At 43.6% G+C, this 26,910-nt stretch overlaps 1 protein-coding gene across 3 annotated transcripts in view; it reads right to left on the bottom strand.

The window, feature by feature from the left end:
* The window catches only part of HDX (highly divergent homeobox), a 93,567-nt gene that overhangs the window by 32,406 nt on the left and 34,251 nt on the right, over positions 1-26,910 (bottom strand). For 2 of the 3 annotated variants that reach the window (XM_019536485.1, XM_019536484.1), the window contains exon 4: positions 20,249-20,395. The exons of the other annotated variant lie outside the window; for it this stretch is intronic. In XM_019536485.1, the coding sequence (XP_019392030.1) occupies positions 20,249-20,395 (147 nt within the window). The remainder of the gene's footprint in view (positions 1-20,248; positions 20,396-26,910) is intronic. 3 annotated transcript variants of the gene reach the window in all.

Below are 26,910 nucleotides of genomic sequence, written 5' to 3'. Positions count from 1 at the left end.
TTTTTTTTTTTTTTTTTTAAAGAAAATAGTGCACCAAATTGCACTTTTTTTTTAAAATTACTTAAGTAGTTCTTAGAACTAACATTTGAATGGCTTCTACATTGTCACAATGTATTTATCTTGTGTTTAAAAGTGAGTGACTATTCATCGTCTTCTAACGTGAAGTATTGAAAAAACACTGCAAGAATTATTTGGAACATATGGACAAGACAGACTGTTTATTTTTCTTCTGAATTACTTATTTTGCAGAGTTTCTGAAAAGCAGAAAACAGAACCACATATTAAATGCTGTATATTAAACATGCCTGGTGAAATACATGCATATGCTTTTGAAATGTACCGATTTAAATTTGGAAAGTAAATGTGTTATTTATTTATAGGCTTTCCTGTAGCACGCATCACTTGATAGTGGATAATATGGAGCAATGCACTGAGATGCATCTGAATACAAGTTAAGCTGCATTACCCTTTTCCTCCCAGAACATTCAGAAGTCGCCATTTATTCTGTTCACCAGACACTAACTTTTGGTATACGTCAGTCAGGAGAGAGAATAAAAAGAAACAACCTTATTAGCCACAAGAAGCTAGGTAATCAACAGTAACCAGAAAAAAATGAAAAAGTATTGGACACTTTAATGAATGATTGGTACAGCATTCATGTGTCTGAGAATACCATGAAACAACTTGTTTAGTTTTTGGTGCCTTGAAAAACACTTGAAAGACAATGTAGAGGCTTCAAATATGTACAGTAAGTTACAATCTTCAGTGACTCAGGATACCTCTATATGTTACTTTTATGCCATAATTATTGTGTTAATCACAGCATAAATGGCAAGGGTTTTACACGTGCTCCCAATTTAAGACATCAAAGTAGGCAACAGTCAATCTCTGGATCATGGTGTACATGTAAGAGGTCTAGTCAGGAGCCTGATGAATCTGCTTTTATGGAGTCCTATGACTATCCCAAGATCTTCGACATGTATGCCCAAGCAAGAGTATGGAGCAGTGGAGATTGCCCAAGAACACAACTGCTTTACGCAACTGAAGCAGAATTTAAAGGCCAGACTGAGTACAGACATTCAATGCCTCAATGACTGTAGGTTCTGCCAGGAAGCAACAGATAAGAACTGCTGCTGACTGCCTAGAGCCTCAGTGAAGGCACATTTCTGTCAGGGTGATGTCCCTTAGCCTTTCTCCAGTCAAGGAGAATAAGACAGTAAGGGACAGGGTTTTGAAGCATCTTATACTCACTCTGGAGATTGCAACATTGTGGTATTTTATAGAAGCTACCCCGCCACAAGTAGCCCCACCAAACTGCCACCAGGCCCTCCAGTTGGACACAATTTGCGGTCATGCCCAGGACCATATAATGGCAAACAGCCAAAAGAACGTTTCACATACAAGGTAGAACTTTTTTGTGGCTGGTTTGTATAGCACCTTAAATCTTTATCAGCAACTTGGATGAAGGGGTGGAAAGCACGCTGTCCAAGTTTGCTGATGACACTAAGATGTGGGGTGAGGTGGACACACTTGAAGGGACAGAGAGGCTACAAATAGATTTAGACAGACTACAAAAGTGGGCAGATGAGAATAGGATGGGGTTCAACGTAGACACATGCAGGGTGCTGCACCTTGGGAGAAGGAATCCACAGCATACATACAGGTTGGAGAGTTCCCCTCTTGAAAGCCCAGAGGCAGAACGGGAACTTGGTGTCATCATTGACTTCAAGATGAACATGAGTTGCCAATGCCAGACCGCAGCCAGCAAAGCCAGCTATACCTTGTCATGCATCCAAAGATGCATCTCAAGCCGGTCCAGAGAGGTGATACTCCCCCTCTATGTGACTTTGGTTAGGCTGCACTTGGAGTTCTGCATCCAGTACTGGGCACCACACTTCAAAAGCGATGTGGCCAACCTGGAGAGGGTTCAGAGGAAGGCCACCCGCTTGGTGACAGGACAGCAGGAGAGGCCCCATGAGGATAGACTGAAGGATCTGAACCTGTTCAGCCTCAGCAAGAGGAGGCTGAGGGGGGACCTGGTGGCTGCCTGCAAACTCATCAGGGGAGATCAACAGCAAATAGGTAGAGCCCTTTTCTCCCCAGCACCACCTGGGGTGACGAAGAACAATGGTAATAAGCTGATGGAGAACAGGTTTAGATTAGAGATCAGAAGGCAATATTTTACAGTTAGGGTGGCCAAAATCTGGAACCAACTTTCCAGGGAAGTGGTCCTCGCCCTACCTTGGGCAAATTCAAGAGGAGGTTGGATGATCACCTGTCTGGGGTCTTCTGAACCCAGCATTCGTTCCTGCCTGTGGCAGGGGGTCAGGCTAGATGATCTATTCAGGTCCCTCCTGACCCTAGCTACTATGAAACTATTAACCTGTAGCAGATTCAGGGCTGCCCCAGGGCCAGTGCCAACAATCAGCTGATTGCACTGCACCGGATCATGCTAGGCTGGTGGCACCTGGTTGATGCAGGGGGAGCCCAGGATCATGATCCTGCACTGACAAGTAGAAAGGGCTCAACTGATACTATCTTGACATCAGATCCAATGTGTGGGATAGCAGAAGTCACAATTGTTGGGATTGGAGCTCAGATCCCACGGAACCTTTACATGACCAGGGGATAAAGGCAAGAGGTCTCTGAGAACAATTTTCATGTAACATTTGTGCCAGAGAATTCATTGACCGTTGATAGACTGAACCTGATGGAACTTACAGAGCAGATGTGAATGTCATTCTTATGCAAAAAAGGAAAAGCAATATATTTCATAATGGTATGATTCCTTATACCACAGAAACTATATTTTATATGGCTCTACATACGCAGGCCATATATATTTTTAGAAAAGCAACGTTTCTCAATAGTAAAATAACTGAGGAAAAGTTATCTCCTTAAAAATATATTACAAGTGGCATGGGAACTGAACAGAATTAATAAAAATTAAAATGTTCTATGTAAACAAGTGTAAACACTAAACCATTTTTGTCATACTTCACAATTTACAAGGAAGGATAAATAGCCATATAGCTATGAGAATTTATGCTGTCCTTTTATGTATTCCATAGTGTTTCATACATGGATTACATGTATTGAGACTGGAGAATATTTGGCAGTTCATATGTGAATGTAAGCTATCCTTCTGCTGCAGAACCAACAGTCACCCCAGTTCGTTCTCTAACATCACTCCCATAGATTATATAGAGCAGTGCTTCCCAAACTTTTCCTCAGCATGACCCCATTTATAGCCTTATTTCCTCAGCATGACCCCTCACTCCCAACTCACAGCCCCCCACCCCCATGACCCCATCCACTCATGTTGCAACCCCATTTGGGGTGGCAACCCACAGTTTGCGAATCGCTGATATACAAACTAGCTGATATACAAACTGGCTGAGAATGATGGGGTGGGAGGGGAAGAGGTGTGGGGGGAGGGGGCTGGGATGGAGTGCCACTGCCTAACACTGCATTCTGCTGTTGTTCTGCCTCTTGCAGGGACCAGGATGGGGGAGCTGAGGCCAGCAGTGCTGGCCTCAGCTCCCCCACCCTCTGTCCAATCCTTGGAGCAGCTTTGGAATCATGCTGGTACTCCCCCATGTTTGGAGCACTTTGACTGGCTGTTTCTGTCAGCCAATCAGTGTGAATAAAGTGTTACAGACAGACAGACAAACTTAGGCTTTTATAATATTAGAATGAAGCAGAGGGTAAGTAGGTTAGGTAGCAGAATAGACATAGGAAGGATACAACTTGAAGAATTGCAATAACTGTACAGCCAATAGTTCTTCTTTCTGTAGATGTTTCACTGTAGGTGATTTCTATGGCCCCCTCGACATGTTACATGTATCGTGCTATTAACTGGTTGGGAGTTCCTTGTGGTTCAGTGGTAGAATCCTTGTCTGCCACACAAGAGACCCAGGTTTGATTCTTGGCTACTTATACAACTACAGGCATGGAAGCACCAAGTGCCTGGACTTCTGGCCTTTGGATTCTGTTTCAGTGGCATAAAGTGGGGGGATGGAAGGCCTGGGCAGCCTCCACTCCTCCAAACTCCTGCCTAGACATATGTGCCAAAGGTCTGGGTGATCTCGCATGCATGCACCATAATCTGAAAGGATTAACATTTGCTAAAAACACATTTACTGGTTGATTGTACAATTACCTTGACACCAACAACATGTGCAAAGTAACTATCACACGATAAAAATCTCCAACCAGCTATTGTTAGACCTCAAAAACATATACTGACTTTATAGCTGGTAGCTATCAAGCTTTAATTTGCACATGTAGCAGGGACCCAGAGACCTGCAACTGCAGACACTGGATCCCAGCAGCACACCCTCCAGGGCTGGGACCCATCTAGGTCCTGGCAGCCATGGGGCCGGCTGTGATCTCCCAGCCTTAGGGGTGGGTGGAGCCCCCAGGGGTGGGAGATCATGGATTAAGCTCCATCTGCACCCGCAATAAAGCACAGTGGGATCTAATGCGTAACCCCACAATGATGCCTCCTGTCATGAACACAGAGCATGGCAGGAGGTGTGATTATGCATTAGATCCCATTGTGCCTAATTAGATCCCATTAGAGGGGGCTTAAAGCAAAGAGTACTAAAGAGACAGCTGGCTGGAGTCCTATTCTAGCAGAATTTGGAGGACTTCCCTATGGTTGAAGCAGTCACCTACAGTAATTCAGATCCCTATTTTGTTGCCTTGCATATGTTAATAATAAGACACTCTTAGACTAGGGACAGACATTCAAAAAGCCTGAGCCTGAATTGATTCAATCTTTACGGGTTAGTCTAACCTGCCTAGGCTGAATTAAATTCGCAACTGCACAGACATCCCCTCTGGACTGAAAAAATGCAGGCACATGCCTGCAGTGGCTCAGGCTAGAAGCCAGCGGGGTACTACAGCAGCCCTCCCTTGCCTTCCACAGTGCTGAATGGAGGGGAGTGAGGCCAGGCCCCATCAGGATGCTTTGATTAGAGAGGGATTCCTGCCCCCACTGGTCAGTGAGGGAGCCAGCTGGGGTTTACACAGCATTAATCACCTCATCAGGAAAACAAAAGGATCTCTTATTAGTTCAAGCTCTTCCTATACAACATTTTATAAGGAAGGAATGGAGGGACATTGCCAGCTACCTATTAACTCCAAAGAGCCCTAAGCCACTGTCCTTTGTTCTGTCTTGCATAGCATGGATGTAGCCAGAATGTGGTATACTAGCTAATGCTGAAAAGTGTCTGTGTAAGGCAGAGGGGAAGAGGGATCCCTGCTTGAGCAGGTACTAGTGTTGGGGGGAGTAGGAGGAAGCCAGGTAGATGCCGGTGCACCTGCAGTCTCTGCCAGAGCTGCAGCCAGGGAGCAGAGGGGAGGGATCAGCCCTACTGGGCTGGAGTAGAGAGCAGAGCTCCTCCTAGCAAAGCATCTGTGATTCTGGAGGACTCTGATTTAACTTAAACCAGGAAGGGGTCTGGGCCAGGCAACGTATAAAACAGTTTGAGCCAAATCAGTTAAGTCTAATACTACATTCAATGAGGTTTATCTCAAACTTATTTCAGCCATTTTCAAACTGGTTTATGTGCACTGAACATTTGTTCTGTTACAGGTTTAAACCAGTTTCTGAACACTTAAACTGATTTATGTGCAAAGTCTGTCCCTAGCCTTAAAGAACCTATTGAAGCTGCATGAGCCATGGATGACTGCACTACTGCTCCTTGGTGCTGGCAGTTCAGTTAACTCTCAGGCCAGTACACGTCCTAAGATCTACTTTCCACTATGTAGAAATTGCACCACTCTTCTTTGCCTCCACAAATGAAACAAACAGCGTAAACTATCATTTGAAGGACATTTTTCTCCACAGAGAAAAGGACCAGGCTTTTCTGGCACTCATACTGTATTTTTCCCTCTTTGTGATGTGCATGTGGGTTGAAAATATAGGTTCAGTATAATAAGCAGATCTATTTGGCAACAGAAAACTGCTCAACATGTGAGATAGCCTAGAAGGATTAAGTGCCCATCTCAACTGCTGCATTTCTGTGGTTCTTCGAGTTCTGAAAGTGTTGGGTCTGCATCAATTTCAAACTTGCTGTTAAAGGCAAGGCATTATGAATAACATTGTAACCAGTCTTAATAAGGTGCAGACAGATGAACAGAAGCTGAGCCCAGGCTCCCAAATAACAATATAAAGAGGTGCAAAAAGCTGAGAGGGAGCTGTTCCAGACTGAAATATAGCAGGCACACTTAAATCAGTTTAAGCTGTGTCTCTAGTATTGAAGGTGACTGGATCTGGCACATGGCTACAGCCATTAGCAGTTTAATTAGCTGCCAACCTTACCTGAAAACAAAATTAAGTGGCTCATACTGTAGCCGAGTAACTTGTGCAATATGGCAGTGGTCTCCAAAGTGGGGTGTGAGCACCCCAGGGGGTGTGTGAGATGATCCCAGGGGGTGCGCAAAGAAAATATTAGAACTTGTATTTTTATTTTTTATCTAAAAAATAAGAAAGAAATTAAGGTTTACTAATATTTAATATACAGATTGACACTGGCGCCCTCACTCAGTCTGTATGTCAGATGGTCACGTGTCATGTACGGTACGTGAAGTAACCTGAGGGAAGAAGCATTCGTTCGCTTTCAGCGTATTGCGATGTACTGCAGTTTACGTGTGCCCGGTTAAATGGATTTACAGATTATATTATCTAGTTTTAACTAAACTAACCCTCACAAAATGGACAAGTGACTTAAAAAGACTCCTGCAAAGAAACTGCGGATTGAAGATAATACTAATAATGCGAGCACAGGCAAACAACAAGAAAATGGCAAAGCTGACACTTCTCCTACTCCTAGTACAAGCTCTTCGTCAGCCACATTATGAGGTAAAAACAATGATGATTTAATTTCTATTTTTTGTGTATGTTTTATAATGTACACAATATATTAGTACAGTAGTACACGTATATAATTTATAAATAAATATATATATAATGGGGGTGTGAGCTCAAAAAATTTTTAGTGATAGGGGTGCGCAATCAAAAAAAAGTTTGGAGACCACTGTAATATGGAACTCTGAAGCCATCTATAACACGGGGCCCTTCTCAGGGCCAATTTACTTTTGGCCAGCTCACCTGTTCTGATCCAAATGTTTGCCTTCTCGACCGCCACGCCTTGATGTTAATTAATTAATTAATTATCTTAATAAGCAAGAGGCTGCTCATTACTTGCCCCGAAGCCAGGGGGTGCAGCTCCATTCCTCCCCTACACCGCAGCCCATGCCTCACAGATGGCATCCACTGTTGTCAACATCACCAGTCCCACTCTGGCCCCAGAATCCTACTATTTGAACCCCACCTGGATCCCTCCATTCAGGAGGCCTACTCTGCCTTCATTCTAGGCTGCATAGCTCTCTGAGTTGCTTCCCCCTTATGGGTGTGGTCCCCCGGAGCCTTCAGCTACACTGGCCCTGGCCCTACCTCCAGGCCAGTCGGAACCCCAGACCCTCAGCTCTGGGCGTCCCTCGCATTGGGCCCCTGGCCTTTTGACCCATCCAGTCCTGGCCCCAGTATTGACCAGTTGGGGGATGTCAAGACAGGTTTCTGAGTCTATGGCCCCATTCTCTTGCTGGGTTCCACCTTCTGGACCCTACAAGGGGGTAACCCACCCAGATGTGGGAGCTGGGGTTAAGGCGCCTTTCACTGGGGTAGTAACTGGCCTGGCATTTCCTGGGGGGCCCCCACGCCACTGAGAGCCCCACCTGGCCACCCACTCCCAGCAGGCAGGTTTAGGTCATGCCCAGGACCAGGAGCCTCCTGACCATCCCCTACAGCCTTACTTACCTTACCTCCCTTACCTCCAGGGTGTTCCATGAAACCTTGCAGCCAGGTGATGTTGCTGCACCTCCAGCCAGCAGCAAAATGCCCTGTTTATCTGGGCAGCCACAGTTCTAAAATGGCCGCCACAATTAAGCACCTGCTGAGTGCTTGGCCCCAGGTCTTAAAGTGGCAGGCACAAACAGTCCCCTGCTTCACCATCTTTTGTACAAATTTCAGATGTAGCTGAAGTTAAAAAAAAAAAAAAAAAACCCAAAAAGCAAGCTCCCCGCTGCAAATAAACTAACTTTACCACACTGGGTGGGGAAATTGAAATGGAGCCTTTCCATTCTTGCAGCTGCATAGCTGATACGGATCTAAGCAAATAACTTTGATAGAAAGGTGGAGACATGAACATGAGACCTAGTGCTTCACTAGAGAGTTCAAAGTTGTCAGCATTAAAATACCAGTGATGATGGTGGTTTCAGGGCTAATGGGAGACTCTTACAAAAGCTTCTCAGAAATCTTTCTAGGGCTAGGTGCAAGCATACAGTCAAGTTTTCTACTGGAGAATGAAAAAAAATTAGTGACTGCTGAGTCACTCCGAATAGAGAAAGAACCAATGTTTTTAATGCAAATAAGACAATTTAAACGGTTTGTGTCACACCTTGTATCTTCCCCATTTTAACATAAATTTTTCATGTACATCCTTTACTACTAACTAGGACTGATTGAAAGATCTTGTTCAATACAAGTTTGAAGCCAGACATACATCAAAAAAAACCTATGCCATTAGATGCAAGGAACCAAGGCTGGGGAGTCAATCCTGAGTCAATGGCTAAGTACAGACATTTGGGGCCATTAGAAGGAGGCAAGTCAGACTGGGGGGAGGGTAGCCAGAGGTTTGGGGGTCCAGCAAACTGGAGGGGATCAGGGTTCCACCAGCGGACGGGGTGGCAGGCACAACCCACGGGTGGTAGGGGAAGCAGGTGCAACCAGTAGTTGGGGTGGGCAGGAAAAACCCGTGGGTGGGGTGGGAGGGGCATACTGGGAAAGATCATGCTTCCCTTGTTTGATTTTGGAGTTAACTGTTGTCATGATCCAAATACTTGTTTAGGTAGGTAAGGGCTGTCCAAATGGTGGCCTGTGGGCCACGTGGTTGGGCCCTGTGCCATCAGCAGTGCGTGCAGCAGGGAGGGGAGAGGGGCAGGATCCAAGGTGGGTGTGTGCCTCTGGTACTCCACACCCTTCCCTCTCTGAGGGTAATAAAGTATCTGGAATGTAAAAATTTTCCTTCCGTGTTGAAAACTATGGGCTACCTTGAACCCAACTGGACAAGAGTTGCCCTTCTCCGTTTATTAGAAAGATTTTGTGCAAGGTGTCCCTGAAAGAGAACAAACATGGAGGATAGAGGGATAACCAGACTACATACAGGGTAATATTTTATTAGACTGTGTATTCTTTGGAAATGACTGCCAAAAAAGAATAGCAGAAATTATGGATTTCCACACTATTACAACAAATATCCTCCATCTGGGGTTGAATTAAAGGAGATACGCTAGATACAAAAATCATAACAGATACAGAAATCTCTGAAGGCCCTATACAAAGGTATATAATAGATAAAGACTGAGATGAAAGAATACAATAGAAGGGTTCTTTCTTTGAATCCCTCTGATGTTTTTACTGTAGCTTATAAAAATGCTGATGATACAAAGTAAGGGGAAGTGGTCTTCTTTCTTTGGTAAAACTGTGCTTTAATCAAACTTCTTTGCAACCATGGAACTTCCTAAGGAGCAAAACGTGGCCCATAACTTTTAACGTGTGTGGGGGATGGGAGGGAGGACTACTGTCTGGGTCTGTCTTTCTGAGTTTTTACTTCATAGGGTAAAAATTCATCTGTCAATTTCATTACATTCAGAAAGCACAAAATGAAGTCATAAAGAGCAAACCGAAATGACAGTTGTTATCACAGATTATAATGTGATTATACTGTACCCCATGTTGACCTCACTAAAAATATGCACTCATTTACAAATTGTCATAAATTGCTCCCTGCTTCCCTGAGGTAAGTTTTGTAAACTCAGCTAATTAAATATTTTTTCATTAGTGAATTTTTCATTTTGAATGGTAACATCCAATCATTGTGCATCTTTATTGAATGGTATAGTTTTAAATTAGTTCTGTTCATTATTTTGGTTGGCCATTGTGACAAGTGAATTTGCAATAGTATATGATGGCTAGAAAATGGTATCTAGAGATCTGCGTTTTGGAACTGGCTTGTCAGTAAAGTAGTTATTGCATTAGAACAATGTTCCACCACAAGTGTTAAATAGTTTTTAAAATTTGTTTGTGACAACATTTCACACTCGCAGCCTTTGAAACCAACACTATGTCTGAAACTACTAGAAAAGCAGACTGGGAAATTGAAAACATGCCTTGAAAACCCATAATAAAGATAAGGAATTAGGATTTGGTCACAGGGACCAGAAGTAAAGTCCCTGGGATTTCTGGTTTTGGTGGACTGACCAAATTAGGAGGTTGGGGATGTGCAAATTAAGGTACCGGTGGAATGACCAAACTAAGATTTTGCATGTGATATATGTCTGAGAAACAAAGGGATATGCTGATAGGTCAGAACATGGACAATATGACAACCACAGGGAGACCAATCAATAGTACCTGAAAACGAAGAGTCATCAGGGAGACAAGAATACAAATGGAAGGATTTTCAGAGCAGCATAGGGTGGATCCCAAGGACACTGTGGGAGGAGGGCCCATCTCACCCACCTCATCAGGGGGGTGGGCCTCGGCCCTTGACCTCCAAGACTGCTGACATCTGAGATTCAAGCAAAGAACCACAGGGTGGCACTTGTGCACTGGCCCTGCATACCATCCCTCTGTGAAGCCACAGCACTGGTAGATAGGTAGGACTGGGCAGAGTGGAGGGGGAGAGGTTATTTTGTTTGCTTTGCCTACATTACTCTTATTTGCTATCACTGTGTATCAATAAAAACAATAACAAATTAAATGGAAGAAGCTGTGGTTGGTCTGAGGATTGGGCCTACCCAGAACAAGGTATCAGGACTGGGCTGTAAATCCAGTGCCAATAGCATATAATTACAAATATTCTCCTCACCCAAATGAAATAATTCCTAGGGTTTTTGTCCCCTTCCCCAATGACAGGAATCTACCACACTACCCTTGCAGACTCTAAGATTGCCTTCTTAGCTGGAATTGAAATGATAATTAGCAGAAAACCATTAATAATGTTCAATATTTGGGGCAGACAAGGTTCTTTGGGTAAATCCAGTATCTTCTATTAGACCAACTAAAGTTGGAAAAATTGTTCTTTATAAGCTTTCAGGTACAAACACCCCTTTTCAGGCTGAGGAAACATTTGCAGTTGTTCTGTGCTCATCCTGGATGGGATAGAAAAGAATAGAAGCCAGAGGCCAGTATACAAGAATGCCAGTCAGTGAAAACTGAGGCAGTCAGCAGGTGAGAAACAGGTGGTGGGGTGGGGGAGGAGGGGGAATGGAGACCTGATGATAAGATGTAGCTGGTAAATAATGATAGGTTATCGGGGGTATCATATGTTAAGCTGGTTATAATGTGGCATAAATCCAACATCTATATTTACTCCATGATTTTTTGTATCTAATTGGTTGAAGTGAAGTCTGTAGGCTTGCCTGCAAAAGGTGTTTTGTAAATTCCCTCTGAGAATAGAACTGAGAGACTGGAGAGGGTGTGGTTTGTCTTGTGAGAAATATGCCTCCATAGGTAATTGGGTATTTTTGTCTTTGATAGGTTTTTGGTTCAATCTGGTACACAGCTGTTGTTTGGTTTCTCCTACATATTCTCCATCAGGACATTTAGTCCACTGGATGAGATATATTACGTGTCTGGAGGTGCAGGTATAAGATTCAGGAATGTTGATGATTCTGTTGTGGGGTGCAGTTATTTTGGGGGTTTCATAGTTGTTAGGGGCTGGGAGGGACCTTACAGATCATTGGGTCCAGCTCCCTTGCATGTGGGCAGGAAAAACTGCTGGGATCAAATGATCCCAGCAAGATGGTCATCAAGATGTTTTCTGAAGATCACCAGGGTGGATGACTGTACCACCTCTGGGGTAAGCCTGTTCCAAATGCTCAGCACTCAGCTTGTAAAGAAGTTTTTCCTTATGTCTAGCCTGAAGCCATCTTCAATCAGCTTATGCCCATTATTTCTTGTCTTTCCCTTGCGGGGGTCTTGGTAAATAGATGCTCCCCCAAACCCTGATGTAAGCCCCGATATACTCATAGGCTGCAACCAAGTTCCCCCTGAGTCTCCTCTTCTCCAGACTGAACGATCCCAAGTCCCTCAGTCTCTCCTCATATGTCTTCAATCTCCAGGCCTCTAATCATGTGTGTGGCCCTCCTCTGGACTCTCTAAAGTTTCTCCACATCCTTCTTGAAGTGCGGCACCCAGAACTGGATTCAGTACTTCAGTTATGGTCTCACCAAGGCCGAGTAAAGCGGGAGTGACATCCTTTGCCTTGCTTGAGATACCTCAGTGGATGCTTGCCAGTGTTTGGTTAGCTCTGCCAGCTACAGCATTGCATTGGTGGCTCATGTTCATTTTGATGTCAATCACGACACTCAGGTCTCGTTCAGTTGTAGTGCTGGCAAGCACAGATAGCACTGCCAAGCCTATAACTGTGCTGTGGGTTATTTCTTCCCAGATGGAGCACTTTACATTTCTCTGTATTAAATGACAGCAAGTTGACTTCTTCCCACTTCATGAGCCTGTTCAGGTCGGCCTGTATTGCCAGCCTGTCTTCAAGTGTGCTAACACTCCCCCATAGCTTGGTGTCATCAGTGAACTTTGCCAGATTGTTTATAATGCCTGAATCCAAATTGTTAATGAACATGCTGAAGAGCACTGATCCAAGTACTGACTCCTGAGGGACACTATTGGTCACCCTCCACCATGATGACTCAGTTCCATCAATCAGTACCTATTAGGTCCTACCATGGAGCCAGTTACCTAGCAACCAGACCGTAAAGTAGTCAAGGCTGCATTTTCCCAAGTTGACTGTGAGGACTTCGTCGGATACCAGCTCAAAGGCCTTTCTGAAGTCCAAGTATATGTGGTGGAGATAAGTTGGCAGGTCTTATATTTTTTGTCATGGCATGGTCTGGACCCATTTGGTGTATTTTGCGCCACAGGAAGTTTGCTTCTGGTGATGAAGTTGGCAAGGTTTGGTGCTTGTTTTAAGGCTAGGATCAATGGTTCTCTTTAAGAACTGGGTCTTCTTCTGGTATAGGTTGCAACTGTTTGAGGATTTTCCATATAGGTTCCAGGAAGGGATGATTTGTCATAACTAGTGGTGTGCGATTCACAGGGATTTTCTTTCTGTAGTGCAGCAATTCTTCATGTAGTATCCAGGTGATCTCTCTCTCGGGAGGAGTGTCCTTATTGAGTAAAAACTCTTTTGAGATGTGTGAGGTGATGATCACAGGCATTCTTAGTGCAAATTCAATGGTATCAGAGAGCCTGGCTGTATATTGGAGCTTTCCTGGTGTGTTTAGAGTGATTGCTGGTTCTCTGCAGATCTGTATGTTAGTTCATGGGTTTCTTGTATATGGTGGTTTGTAACTTACCATTCTGGATAGTGATCATAGTGTCTAAAAAGGAAATGTTGGTGCTGGAGTATTGAAGAGGTAGTCTGATGGAGGGGTGATGATTATTGAATTTTGGATGGAAATCAATCAGAGACTGCAGGGCTTCAGTCCAAATGATGAAGATGTCATTGATATATCTTAAGTATAGAAAGGGTTTGATGGTGCAGTCCTTGAGGAATCTTCCTCCAAGCGGCTCATATTTTGGGGGCATTTCACATGCCTCTTCACTACAACGTGCAGTACCTCTGCTATTATGTTAATTTATTTCTGCAAAAATTAAAAATGAAGCTATGAAGGGAAAACTGCACCCACTGTGGTAGGATAACAGTGTTACAATGGGGAACTATTGTTGTTTCTGATGAGCTGCATATTCCTTAAGCAAAACAGATAAATGCTTCCAAGCATCGGTTATGAATGGGATTCAAAGATGTATCTTATATAAAATAAACAACCTGAGGGACTCATTGCACATGGCACTCGTAATCCCCCAGATTTGTAATGATACGATAGCCTAGATCTCCTTTTTGGATTAACTTCAGGAAAACTGTATTAAGGAGAAAAATGAATATAGGTAGAATGAAGTCCAGGATGGTTTGTGGACAGTACCAGAGATTAATTAAGTACTGACTCTGTCTTGGTGTCAAATGTAAGATTCCATAAAGCAGTGGAGATTAATGGTGGCTAAGAAATAATCAGTTTTGCTGTTACTGGGGACTGGATCAGTACCTGAGACAAGCAGCAGAACTAGCTTCCTCCGTACTCAGTCCTAATGAAGCAGCACTTGGTACCATGTTATTGAGTCACTCCAAAGTGGCTGAATACTCAGCAACTCACAACAGGGCTTACCTACACTGAGTAACAGCTACACTGCACTATGTGAAAGCCTCATTAATTTGAACCATAGAGGACCAAAAAACCCCACACAGTTTCAAAATAAACAGGTTTGAAATAAATGTAAATACAAAATGCTATGGGCACGTACAGACTTAGTTTACCCACAAGCAAATCTTACTAACTGATTAGAACAAAATGATGAGTGCAAGCTAGACGTATTAGTCCAAAACCAAAAAAGCTCATGTTTTACAATGATTCATGGGGCTAGGCCACAGAAGATTCAACAGCCTTTCAGGCCATGACGACCTCACAGCCCAGCACTGTTCAGTATTTGTGTGTATTCCAGATACCACCCTCACCTCCCCACAAGCTCCCATGTGCTAATTAGCAAGGATTCTGGTTTTCTCGGTTTAAAAACCCAAAATTCTCTGATAAAAAAAAAAATTCCAAAATTCTCAAACTAAAAAACTCAAAATCTGCAGTTTCCACAATTAAAAGGAAATGCCATTATATATATATAGGTATCAGTTAAACACAAAGTTTTATTGCTATACTCATAATTATAACACAGTTTGGAAGTCTACCAGTGCTTCAACCATTAAAATAAAATAAATTATAAATACCTATACATTTTGGCATTTGATTTTGGTTTACTTATCATAGAAAATCAGAGCTCCTCCTGCCACCTTTGCTCACCAGGATGCAGGTCCAGCTGCAACTGTTCCCACCCAGCTGCTTTGTGGCCTCATATGCCAGTGCCCTGCCCCTGCCCATGCCATCGTCCCTCACTCCCAAGCCACAGACCCCACAGCCCTCCTGGTGGCCTTCACTCCCAACGCACTCCCAACACACATTTTTCTCCTTCAAAGGAAAAAATCCATGTTTTTCCACAGTGAACAGAAAATCTGGATCCCTGCCCCTTACTCATGATTGGAATCAGGTGTTCTCCAAAATTGTATATGCAGCAAGACTCTCCAAAAATGTATATGAAGAAGAGGCACAGTGGTGTTTGATTTAGCTCAACCTGCAGAGGGCAGGGTCACATCAGTCACGTGTGATGCATCGAGGAAGGGGATTACAGATCCTCTCATCTACACAGACATCCGGTAATGTTTGCCAGATGGTTAAGGCTATTGAAAAAAACAGCAATCATTGGGAACAGGGAAGAAAAGCTCTGCTCAGCTGTGGCAGTGAAGAGGAAGTCAAAATTTATTCTACAAAGTGGCTCACTATGACTTGAAAATAAGTTGGCACTGAGGGGGACCAAACACAATGGGCACAACATCTTATTTGGACAGGCTGCATTGACCCAGCCTTGTGGCAGGTTCCCACTTATATATTTGCCCAGTATAGGCTTCTGCCTTGTGCCAGGTGCCTTATGGGCATGCTCAATACAGGCTGTAGTCCATCAACTTTGTAGTTGGTTCTCATGACTGAGTATGTGCTGCTTCTGGCAGTGGTATAATGACAAAGTATTTAATGAGGCTTTCCCTGGTCAGGGACCAGAAAATGGCTTTGAATTTTCAAAAGTAGCTATATTATGAATTAGCCATATTGTAAAGCATTAAAAAAAATCCTTGTGGCTGGGGAGTGACAATAGCTTCAAAGTATCCAATACATTGAACTATCTGATATCAAACTAATCAGGTTTTCCTGTACTATCAAGGAGCACTACCTGGAACTGCTGATCAAAGCTTTCCAATCTTGAGTGGATGTGAGTGCTACAATGGGATATACTTGCGAGATGGACAAAAGTACATTTGCACAGGCTTCCAGAGGGGCTTCAGATTGTGAAGCAGCTGTAACATATTTATGAATCTATAGTAATAAGAGGGAGCTAAAAATTACCCTAACTTTAGCTGTGGATGAAGCACGGTTGAAGTTGGAGTGATTTTGTTTCATTAGTACTACTAGAGGCTCGTTCACATGCAACAATTAGAGCATAACAGCTGCTGCGTGGTCTGAAGCAGCAGCTCCTCCTCCCCTTTTGAAACTGCTCCAAGTGTATGGTTGTCTATGCCCTTAGAGATAAGTAATCAAATGACAAGGAATTATTTGTTGTTTCAGGTTCTACCTAAGCATTATGAACAAGTTTAGTGAATAAATTCTGAAATAATATAGGCAATAATTAGAGATTCATTTATTTTGGGCACTATTCTCCAAAAGATGAAAACAAAACAATCAACCCCCGGAAAAAACTTCATTAGCTAATAGGTGATACTAAGAAATGCTACTCCAAATAACATGTAAAGTTACATAAACAGTTTTTAGCATGCTGTTGATTTTAACAGCAAAGTTATCAGCCAACACAAAATACATAATTCTGATATCAAACTTAAACATAGGCATCAGTGATAAATGTTGTCTGCACAACAAGCAAACCTAATGTACCTCTGCTTCCAGCTTTCATTCCTTGGGCCCTTCATGTCCAAGGGCTTACTGTGAAAAACACTTAAAATAATAAGATCTGTTACTCTAGGATAAATTTGTTATTTTGGTAAAGGGTTTTAAGATTAAAGATGAAAAACATAATAATACTGAAATCATGTTTTGCAAATGCCCACATATAACAAGGAAAGTTCCTTTGCCTTCTCTCTTCTTATGGATAATATGTATACAGACTGCAGTGCCCATACAATAAAATCTTAATTTTGGATAAGGATACATTGGTAGATGTAAAATATTTATACACAGAGATACCTTAGCTGCGTACTGAAAAAATACCAGTACTTAATCACTCTATCATACTGAAAATTAGATATCACAATACCTGCAAAACCATCCCTTACACAAATGCAGTGTTACTGAAGAAAAATATGTGATGGCCTTCCCAAAGCTATCGGTTCAATCAGATGTGTGAAAAAAAGTATTTTTCTGCAAACTGTATACATCTGCAAAGCAGAACTGTGTTTCCTCAACTACTCTATAACTAAGAGCACTTCATTCTGACAGATAGGGTTCCTCTGAGTAAAATTAAGGTGTTTGTACAGCCAAACAAGAGTGGAGTAGGAAGGGGCCTTTCTCCACACAGTTACTTTTTAAGGTCCAAATACTGCTACCAAACTTCTTTTACAAATATTACCATACCATAAATGAAATTAAAATATACAAGTTTATTTCTACCATTGCTATTCTTACAAATACACTAGTAAGTCCTGATGCTTAAAATAAAGATATGTGGGCAGCCACTGCACCCAACTGGGAAGTGTTCAGACATATGGAGTAACTCTCAAAAAGGGGGTCAGTGGGTAGAGTTTGAGAAATCACTTCATAGCTGTCTTTTTAAAAAATTTTTTTGGACTAGACTCAAAATGCCTTTAAAAATATTGATCTACAACCTCAAAAAGGAAGCACCACAATCAGTATCTGATCAATTATTAAGTATACCACAGATAGTTACCAAATATTTGAGAAAGGGGAGCAATATGATGTTTCTGCCAAGGTACTAGCCTACCACCCCTAGCCTCAACCCTAAACCCTACAAGCATTAAACACACATGTAGGCAACTTTGCAAAATGAGTCAAATGCTAATGTTTTATGCTTTAAGATTTGAGCTTCAAGGTAGTAGTTAATATACTACAAGAATGCCTTCTAGGGCACAAAGCAATTAAAAACTAAAACAAAATAAACCTAAAATATAAGAGGAAATGAAGTTCACATATAATGGTAAGCTACTTAGGTCTAAAATGCAAGAATGTTTGTATATATTCCAATTTAATGCTGACAAAATGAAAAGTGCATTCACAAAACGAAAAAAAGGACTTTGTCTTGAGTAGAAAAATAAATATTTTTGTTACGATGCATATAAAAACTCCTAAACGAAACATGAAGTAGAAAACTCCAACAACAAAAAAACATGACACACTGATTAACTGAAAAGAGACATACAATTAACTGGGATATAAAATAAGAGGGGGAGAAATCCTATAACCTATGCCCTTGTCAGAATCCCAGAAAGTAGAACATAAATAACTAAATCCACCCCCCTGTAAATGCAAGATTGCACTCTACATACACTATATAGTCTCTCTGATATTTTTCTCTAATTACTTAAGAAACAGCACAGGCAAAGAGCCTCTGCCACTTTCTCTAACTCATCTACTGCTTGGTTAACAACATATTTTAGGAATCTTTTTTTTCCCCTGGTTTATGTTTATTTTTCCTTTATTCAGCCCATAATTCTTTATTGTGCCCAACTGGACTACCTTGAACAATTCCTCACCTATTTTTGTCTGAGCACAATTATTAATACTTGTTGATTGTTCTGTTTCCCCCCCTCAGTCAAATTAGGTACATTTAGTTCATTTAATGTTGCCTATATAACCTCTTATTACTCTCAATTCCCTCCAGCTTTTTGGTATAATCAGAACAACATAATATTTTAGGTGAAGACACAGCATTCAGTTATGAAATCATCACTTCAACCCCTGGATATGACTAGGAGCATAACTTGGAGTAGGTGACCAGGGCAAGAATGAGGGCATACAAAAATGGCTATTGCCTAGGGCACAGAAACTGTTTTTTATGCCTCTTGGCCAGGACTCTGCATAAATCCCAACCAGGTGTGACCAACTTGATCCAGGCAATGCTGCAGCTTACACTTTGTTACAGTGTCCACATTCCAAATCCAATACAGAACAAATCCTGAAGTTCAGGTGATAATTCAGAATGATTCAAGGATTTCATTGCTGGAATGTATCTCCAGAATAGCTGGTGTACAGTATTTATAGGCAGTCCTCGACTTACAACGTTTTGAGTTAAATTTCGCACTTACAATGTTTATAAATTGACACCCTTTTTCAACTTTACAATGTGAGTTTCGACTTTCCAATGCTTGATCCAATGTGACGCCACACCAGCGAACAAGTTCACTGTGTCACCCATGCCCTTGGAGAACGTGTCCAAACTTCATTGGACACTTTAAGAAAGCAGACAAGACTCCAGAAAAACCTGCAGCCAAGACTCCTAAGAAGACTCCAGCCAAGAATCCTTCAAAAAGTCCAACCAAGAACCTTTCAAAAAGTCCAGCAAAGTCACCTTAAAGAAGTCCTTCCAAATCAATATGATTGCTATTTACAATGTAAATATATTAATGTAGCTATATTACTCATTTAAAATTGATTGAGTACAAAATTCTGGGGTATTTTTGGTGAAAATAGGGTATCAGGCCCTGGTTCAGGAACCAATCCCCCATTTATAACATTGTTTCTTATGAGACAATTGGTTCCAAGTTACAACGTTTCGAACTAAGAGACAGTTTTCAGGAACCAATTGTGTCGTAAGTCCAAGGACGGCCTGTACTCCATTCTTCATTTATACCAAATGGCTCTCTAAAAACAATCACCTGAATCAATCCTGCAGTCATTTTTCTTCCTAAAAGGGAGCCTTGAATATATCACATGTTCCCATATCTCCCTCACTGATACCTCTGGACTATAAAATTAGAAGTTCCCCAATATCCTTCAAAATCCCTTTTACCATCTCGTCACATCTCATCTCGACTCCTGGGAAAGTACTGCAAAGTATTTATTTGGGTAATTCTTTCATACGTTTATGACAATTTTCTCACTAAACCTATTTATAAAAAAACCAAAAAAAGCACTTGTTCCCTGTTTAGAGGGGGGACAGTTTATTTTAGTCACATCATAACTTTTAGTCCTTTTCAGAGCTGGGATACCCCTGCTCACTTAAAATCTTACAAAAATTCCAGTCTAAATAGAATGTCAAATGTCTTGTAATGCTGCTCTTGCTGCTGATCAATAAGAATTTCACCTGAGGGCTTTTATCTATATATAGACTGGAGAAAGAGCAAGAGAGTACTTCCTAACATGGCCATTCATTATGTAATGTGAAACCTATTTCAGTCTCTCATGCAATTTTAAAAGGCTTTCATCTACCCTATTTTTGCCTCTGCGACAAGATAGGGGAGGACCGTAAATTTCTTACCCGCACTATTTCACAGTCAACATTTAATTCTGCAGCGACAGCTTCAATTTTCTCTCTGCAGACTGAGCCCAGGCTGGTCATGCCATTGTCCCAGTATTTCTTTAAGGTGGCTAAATCTCGGTCACTAAACTGTGTGCGGTCTTGTAGCTGGAAGACAAGAAGTGATTATTAGAATAAAGCAAAAAGAAAATGAGTTTGGGTGATGCAGGCCTTTTCACTTTGCCATTACAAAACCAAAAATCCTAGAGGAGGAAACCACTCATCTTGTAGCTCAATAACTTAGTTGTGAAGGCATCTGACCAGGATCCTGTTTTTAGCCCCCCACAGCCAAAGGGGGCTTGAATTTACGTCTTGCACTTCCCAGCAAAGTATCTTAACCACCAAGTCAGGGTCTAGGCAGGATCAAGAGTATTACCCATTTTTTTCTCTTAAGGTGAACTACTGGGCTGCCAAAAGAAGATATATGGAACTAGGGAAACAGTGTAAAGAGAAACTAGCTCTGCAGTTCAGGGAAATGGTACTGGCCACTCTGGGAGACCACTCTGGGTTCTGGCCTCTATACTTGGCCCCAATGCTGTCTATCCATTTTATCAAGTGACTAATGCAGAACTCTCCCTGGGCAAGTGCTTTAATTGCTACGTAACAAGCCAAGGTTGAGTGGCTCAAACCACACAAACACCGGCTGTGGTTTTTCACTGATTAATTTTTAAGGGATTATATGCTTTCCCAAGCATGATATAGAATAGTAAGAGTGTCAAGGTATGTACAAGCTTTCACACCAACTGGCATAAGTTAAGCAGTCTAGTTTAGGCAGTTTGAAACCTTTTGTACAAGCATTCTTAAGGCTGGCTACATGCTCTGCACACAGACTGTTGCCGATGGCCCCAGAGCACACATCTCATTATGCTTTGCAAGCTCCCCAGTTTGTCTACAGGCAGATGATAGCACCCAAGGGCACAGGTTAACACTCCCTCCAACCTCCCTCCCAGCTGTCAGGCATTCAGCCAGTAGACCCAGAGACACTGTGTTGTCTTTTCAAGCTCATCAATTCCCCTTCCAGCAGCGCAATAGGTCCTTTGACCTCTGGCGCCAGCTGAGACCCAGTTTCAGCATAGGTCAGATGAGTCTGGTCGGGGTTGGGTGCTGTGTGGGTGGCAGCATGTCCAGTGGGCCAAGTGAACCCAGTCCACTTCCATGGGGCATGGGGAGCAGGCCTGAAGTGTCCAGTTCTGTGGAGAGGGGCAGGGTCTGGGAGCTTTAGAAATGGGGGGGGAGGGTCAATGTATTTTGAACAAGGGGCAGGGCCCACAGTGCACTGACAAGGCCCCTACCAGGCCGCTACCTGAGAGGCTGGTCTGGGTAGAAGGGGTGTGGGGGGGTTCCAGAATGGCAGGGGTCACTGCACTTCAGGTACATGAGGAGGCAGGGCTTGGGGAACAGCACAGGGTCTTCAGGGTCCAGGTCCAAGAGGTGGGGGCCACGTCCAAGCAGGTCCAGGGCAGCGTGGAGGGGGACAGGGAAGAAACGGTGTACTAGCAGATTACTTTCCTCCCCTGCTTAGGGTTCAGCAGGGTTAACGCTGCACAGCTCCACGGCTGGGGAAAGGGGTTGGGCTTTCCCAGCCTAGGGGGATGAAGGGGGGAAAAGGTTGGTCTGCGACTCAGCTGGAGAAGTGCAGTCTGATTGACCTACAGATTTTCACTGGTGGTGGGGCGACAGAAGTGAAGACAGAGCAAGGCAGGCTGGGATGCCAGAAGACAGCATGAGTGCTTTTATTGGACAAGTAAGTGTATAAGCATTCATTAAACTGGCAGAATCTCCAACTGGACTAGACTTAGACCTTGTCAGACAAGCTTTAAATTTAAAAACCACAAGCATGTTTTTTCAGACCACACTAAGCATTGTAAACACTTGTACGTTTAGGGTTCCTATCAGTGGAATTGTGATTCCACTGGCAGTAACGTAAATCGCTGAATGCACATCCAAAGAAGCCATAGCACACTCAGGACAAATCTAGTTGGACAGGTGGGAGTAAGATCTAAAAACTGGTGATGCTGGCACCTGTGCTTCTAACTTCAAGTGGCACCTTAGCCATTCAGGCTAAGGACAGAAATTAGCTGGTAAAAATGAATGAGCTGGTAAAAAGTGATCAGAACCCAGTTGAAACCTGTAACAAAACCGAAGTTCAGTGCACGTACACCAGTTTCAAAATGGCAGAATCCAGTTTAAGATAGACCTGGATGGATGTAGTACTAAATTCAATCACTTTAGGTTACACTAGTCTATTGAACGCCTGTTCCAGATCCCCTCCCAACACAAGTTGATCCCAGTCCTTTGGCATTCTAGGGTGCACTGTGGGCCCCACTTAACCCCCCTCACCGCAGCTGCTGGGCAGGCTTGCCTCCGCCCCCAGGTTGTCATAGAGCTTCAAAGCCTCTGCTCCCCAGCCCAGCTGGCAGTAGCAAAAGGGAAGGGGAGGAGGGGCAAATGGTCTGCATAGCAGGGGAGGGAAGCTCCTGAAACAAGGGCTTTCTGCCAGGCAGCGAATGCTCCAGCCTTGCCTGCTTGCCAGCTCCCCACCTCTCAGCTGCTGAGATGCAGTGGTGCTGGCAAGAAGGCAGGACTGGAGCATTTGCTGCCCAGCAGAGCTGGGCTGCACAGGGGAAAAGTCCCCACCTAGGAGGCCTAGAACCAGGGGTTCTCAAACTTTGTGATACCATGACCCCATGGCAGCCGATCGATGAGTGGGGGGACCCCCCACATGCCCGAGCGGTGGTGAAAGTGGAAACATGGACGGAACTGCTGGCTGCGCATGGGTTTGTGACCCCCTTTTAAGTTGGGTCATGACCCACAGTTTGAGAACCCCTAGTCTAATCTACACAGTTTAGAGCAACCTGTATAGACTGGATCGAGTCTGCCTCCGGCTTTTTGGTTGTCGGTACTTAGCCTTAAAGGAGAAGCTGGATTTGGGCCTGTGTCTTAGACTTTCTACTATTTAATTGTCCTTTTCTTTTCTTGAAAATCTGATTTTTCAATCCAGAGCAGCACCAAATTCCCTAGGATTTACCTCTGCCAGTACATTTAGAAGCAAAAGGAAGGTTTAAATGCTGTGGCCTTTCTTAATTCTACCTGATCTTTTGATTGGTCTTACCTCACTTTCACAAGTTTTAATGAGTGTAACCATGTTTTTGCTCTGGCTGTTTACTCTCTCCTCCCAGCTTAGGCATATTACTTCTTAATGTTTTCTAATCTCCTCCTCCCTCTGGAGAACTCTTTTATCTTACTGCAAACTACAATATATGCATAATTCAAAAGAATTCCAGTTCCCCTAAAGGGAATGCTTTAATGTTTATTTGGTAAGCCCTGGAGTTTAACATTGTTTCCACTGTTCATTTGCAGTTTCCCAAATGTTGCATTTTGATAAAACTGCACATATGATAATAGACTATGGATTGAAGCAGGGCCACTGGAAATAATTTTAAGGTTACATACCACTTCTTCATTTTGTGTGGGAGTGCATTTAAAACGTGTTGTCAGACTGTTCTGCAAACAAAACCATTAGTGTAGTTATACTTGTTAGTCCAACTATCTTAATTATCATTTTAGTTTCCTTATGCTGACACATTCCCCATCTCTCCTGCTGCTAGAAATCAACAAAAGCAACTATACTTACTTTCCACATGGAGAGAGCAACAACACACCTGCATATGGGTAGCTGCTTATTACTTACATCAATTACAACAATTAGACCTCTGAAAACATGTTTTCTACATCTGAGAAGGGGATGGTTTACATTAAAAAGAAAAACCTTATTAAAAAAAATCAATAAAAGTTTATTTCATCATTCTTTTTATTAAATCTAAAAATTAGCAGAACTAAAGATACTGCTAATATTTTGGACAGCATCTACATGTTGTTCTTCCTATTTATGGAAGCTCTCTAGTTTTTTGTTTCAAAGAAATGACTAAAAAGTCTTTAGAAAAATATCTGAGCCTCTGCAATAACAAATTTGTATAAAATTGGTATGCCACAGTATAAGTTGTTTTCCAGAGCAACACTCTGCACTATGTAGACCAATTATGGAATTCATAATATATTCCAAAGATTATAAGTGGTTAATATTGCTCATTAATTAATGGAACAATACCCAAAACACTCATTGACTATATACAGTTCCACTCATTTGGGCATTGTAATGGGGTCCTCCCCAGGAGTTGCTGCAAAGCTCCTGGGAGCCCCCTTAGCCCTTGTCAACTCTGCTTTCTTGGGACCATCTCCCCTTCATCTCACCTGCCACGCCTTGCTGTAATTATAATTTTTGAAGAGATGCTGCCTCAGAGCTCCCAAATCCAGATCTCAAGTTCATGAGTACAGGGGTGTCCCTCCTCATTGCTTTAAGGGCTAAAGATGCCTCCTCATCTCCCCTTATAGCTATGCCCAAGCCTCTCAGTTGTTAGCAATCACTCACTAGCTCTGGCCTGCATCTTCTACCCCTCCTGGGCTCAGGGCTCTGTCTCTTTCCACCCACAGCCAGGCACTTCACCCATTTTGGCTAGTCCTGGGTGTAACCCAAGGTCCTCGAATGTGTTTCCATCTCTTGGCCCTGTCTCTGCGCTTCTCTGGGCTGAGAGTCCCAGGCCCTGTCAGTCTCCAGCTGTGGTCCTCCTCAGTCTTTGAACCACTCTGCCTGGGTCTTGATCCTGCTCGGAGGCCAACTGAGACCTCCCAGGCTACAGGCTCCCTGACCCTGCTTGTTCTCGCCCCTCCTAGGCTGAGCCCTGCTTCTTTGCCTGGTCACTGCTCCTGGGCCAGTTGAGATCTCTACTGTCCTTGGCCTATAGGACTATTTCGTTATGTCCCCACAGTCTCAATCCCTAAACTGCTGGTCTTGCTTACTTCAGCTTAAATGTTAATCAGAAGCCAGGCTGCAGCCCTGCTGCTCAGGAGCTCTTCCCTCTATAGCTCTCAGGGCTAAACAGCTCAGCTCAAGCCCTGAGTTTATATCCTGCTAGCCCAGCCCCGTTATGCTGTTGGCCATGTGACCTACCAGGTTGTATCTAGGTGTTTCACTTGCAAATCAAAAGAACTGCTTCTTTTGCATTATTCAACACCAGGGAGGCCTCCCCAGGAGTACTGCATTCAGTTCTAGGCCCCACACTTCACGAAAAATGTGGACAGACTGGAAAGTCAAGTACAGTGACAATAATGATTAGGAGCCTGATGAAGAAAGGGTAAAAGAGTAAGGGTTATTTAGTTTGGAGAAGAGAACACTGAGGGAGGGATTTGATAAACGTCTTCTAATACCTCCAGGGCAATTAGAGAAAGATGAAGATGGACTGTTTCCCTATGACCCTAAGGAACAGGACTAGAAACAATGGCCTCAAGCTACAGCACAGGAAACTTAGGTTGGAGATTAGGAGAAATTTTCTGTGAGGATGGTCAAATATTAAAATAGGCTACCTAGAAAAGTTGTGGAATCTCCATTTCTGGACATTTTCAAGAGCAGGTTCGATGGGCACCTGGCTGGGATAATCCTGCCTTGAGCTGGGGGTGGTACCTTGTGAGGTCACTTCCAGAACTGCTTTTCCATTATCCTATGTCAGGAACACAAATAATATTTTCCTTTTTAAAGCTGCTAGACTGATGTCTTTTGGTTTCTAGACTAGAGGGGCTTACTCTTTCTGTGGAGCAGACGGGAAGCGGGGCAGCCATGGAACCTGAGAAAGAGAAAACAATGGAGAAAGAACTAGTACAGGCATGGGCAAAAAAAGGCCCATGGACCAGATCCGGCCTGCCAGGCATTTTCAGCCAGCCTGTGGGTATCCACCAATGAACTGTACCATGCTCAGCCCTTCTGCCCATTGGGCAGTGGGTACGGAAGTGTGGGAGTGGGGAGGGAGCTGCAGTTGGGTGGGGGCAGGGAGCATGGGGCTGATGGCAGCATGGAGCCTGCTCCCAGGGGGCAGTGGAAGTGCAGAGCTTGGGTGGGCAGGATGTGGGTGTGAGGGAGGGTGGGGAGAAGCACAGGACCGCCGGGCTGCCTCTATTGCAGGAGTTCCCAGCACACTCATGCAGCTCCTGGCACTCATGCACCACTAGGGGAAGCCCTATATGGCAGCCTGCTGCCTTCCCCACCCTCTGCTACACAGGTCCCAGGACTCCAGTAGAAGTGGAGCCCCCTGCTTCCCTGTGGAGTCCTGGGACCTGCAATGCAGGGGATGAGGAAGGCAGCAAGCTCCTGTGTGGGGTGCCAAGAGCTGCACATTAATACAGGGAATCCCCACATGCAGTGCTGGCCAGAGCCGAGTGCCACCAGGTGCCAGCACCTATACTGGGCACAAATTGTCCCACACGCTGCTACTGCTGGCAGCAAGGGCTGTGCGCCATGTGGGGGAGTGTGTGGGGGGTTCCTACACCCTTCCACCCTACCTCACTCCCCACAAAACTTCACACACCCACATCCTACCCCCACAATTCCCTCACATATATACACCCAACATACCCTATGCCCCCCCAGGCCCCCCCTCCAAAAGTCCTACAAAGTGCCCAAACTATACAAACACTGGGTAAGCCGGGTCCAATTAACACACTGCCTCTTCTGGGCATGTACTGAGCTTAGCGCAGCAGCACATAGGGTTTAAAGTGCCATGGGTGTGGGGGGG

The sequence above is a fragment of the Crocodylus porosus genome, unplaced genomic scaffold (assembly GCF_001723895.1).
Source record: "Crocodylus porosus isolate Cpor-Errol unplaced genomic scaffold, CroPor_comp1, whole genome shotgun sequence".
In the NCBI taxonomy this organism is placed as follows: Eukaryota; Metazoa; Chordata; order Crocodylia; family Crocodylidae; genus Crocodylus; species Crocodylus porosus.
Note: the sequence above shows the minus strand (reverse complement) of the source record. Positions and strands in the feature narration are given on the sequence as shown.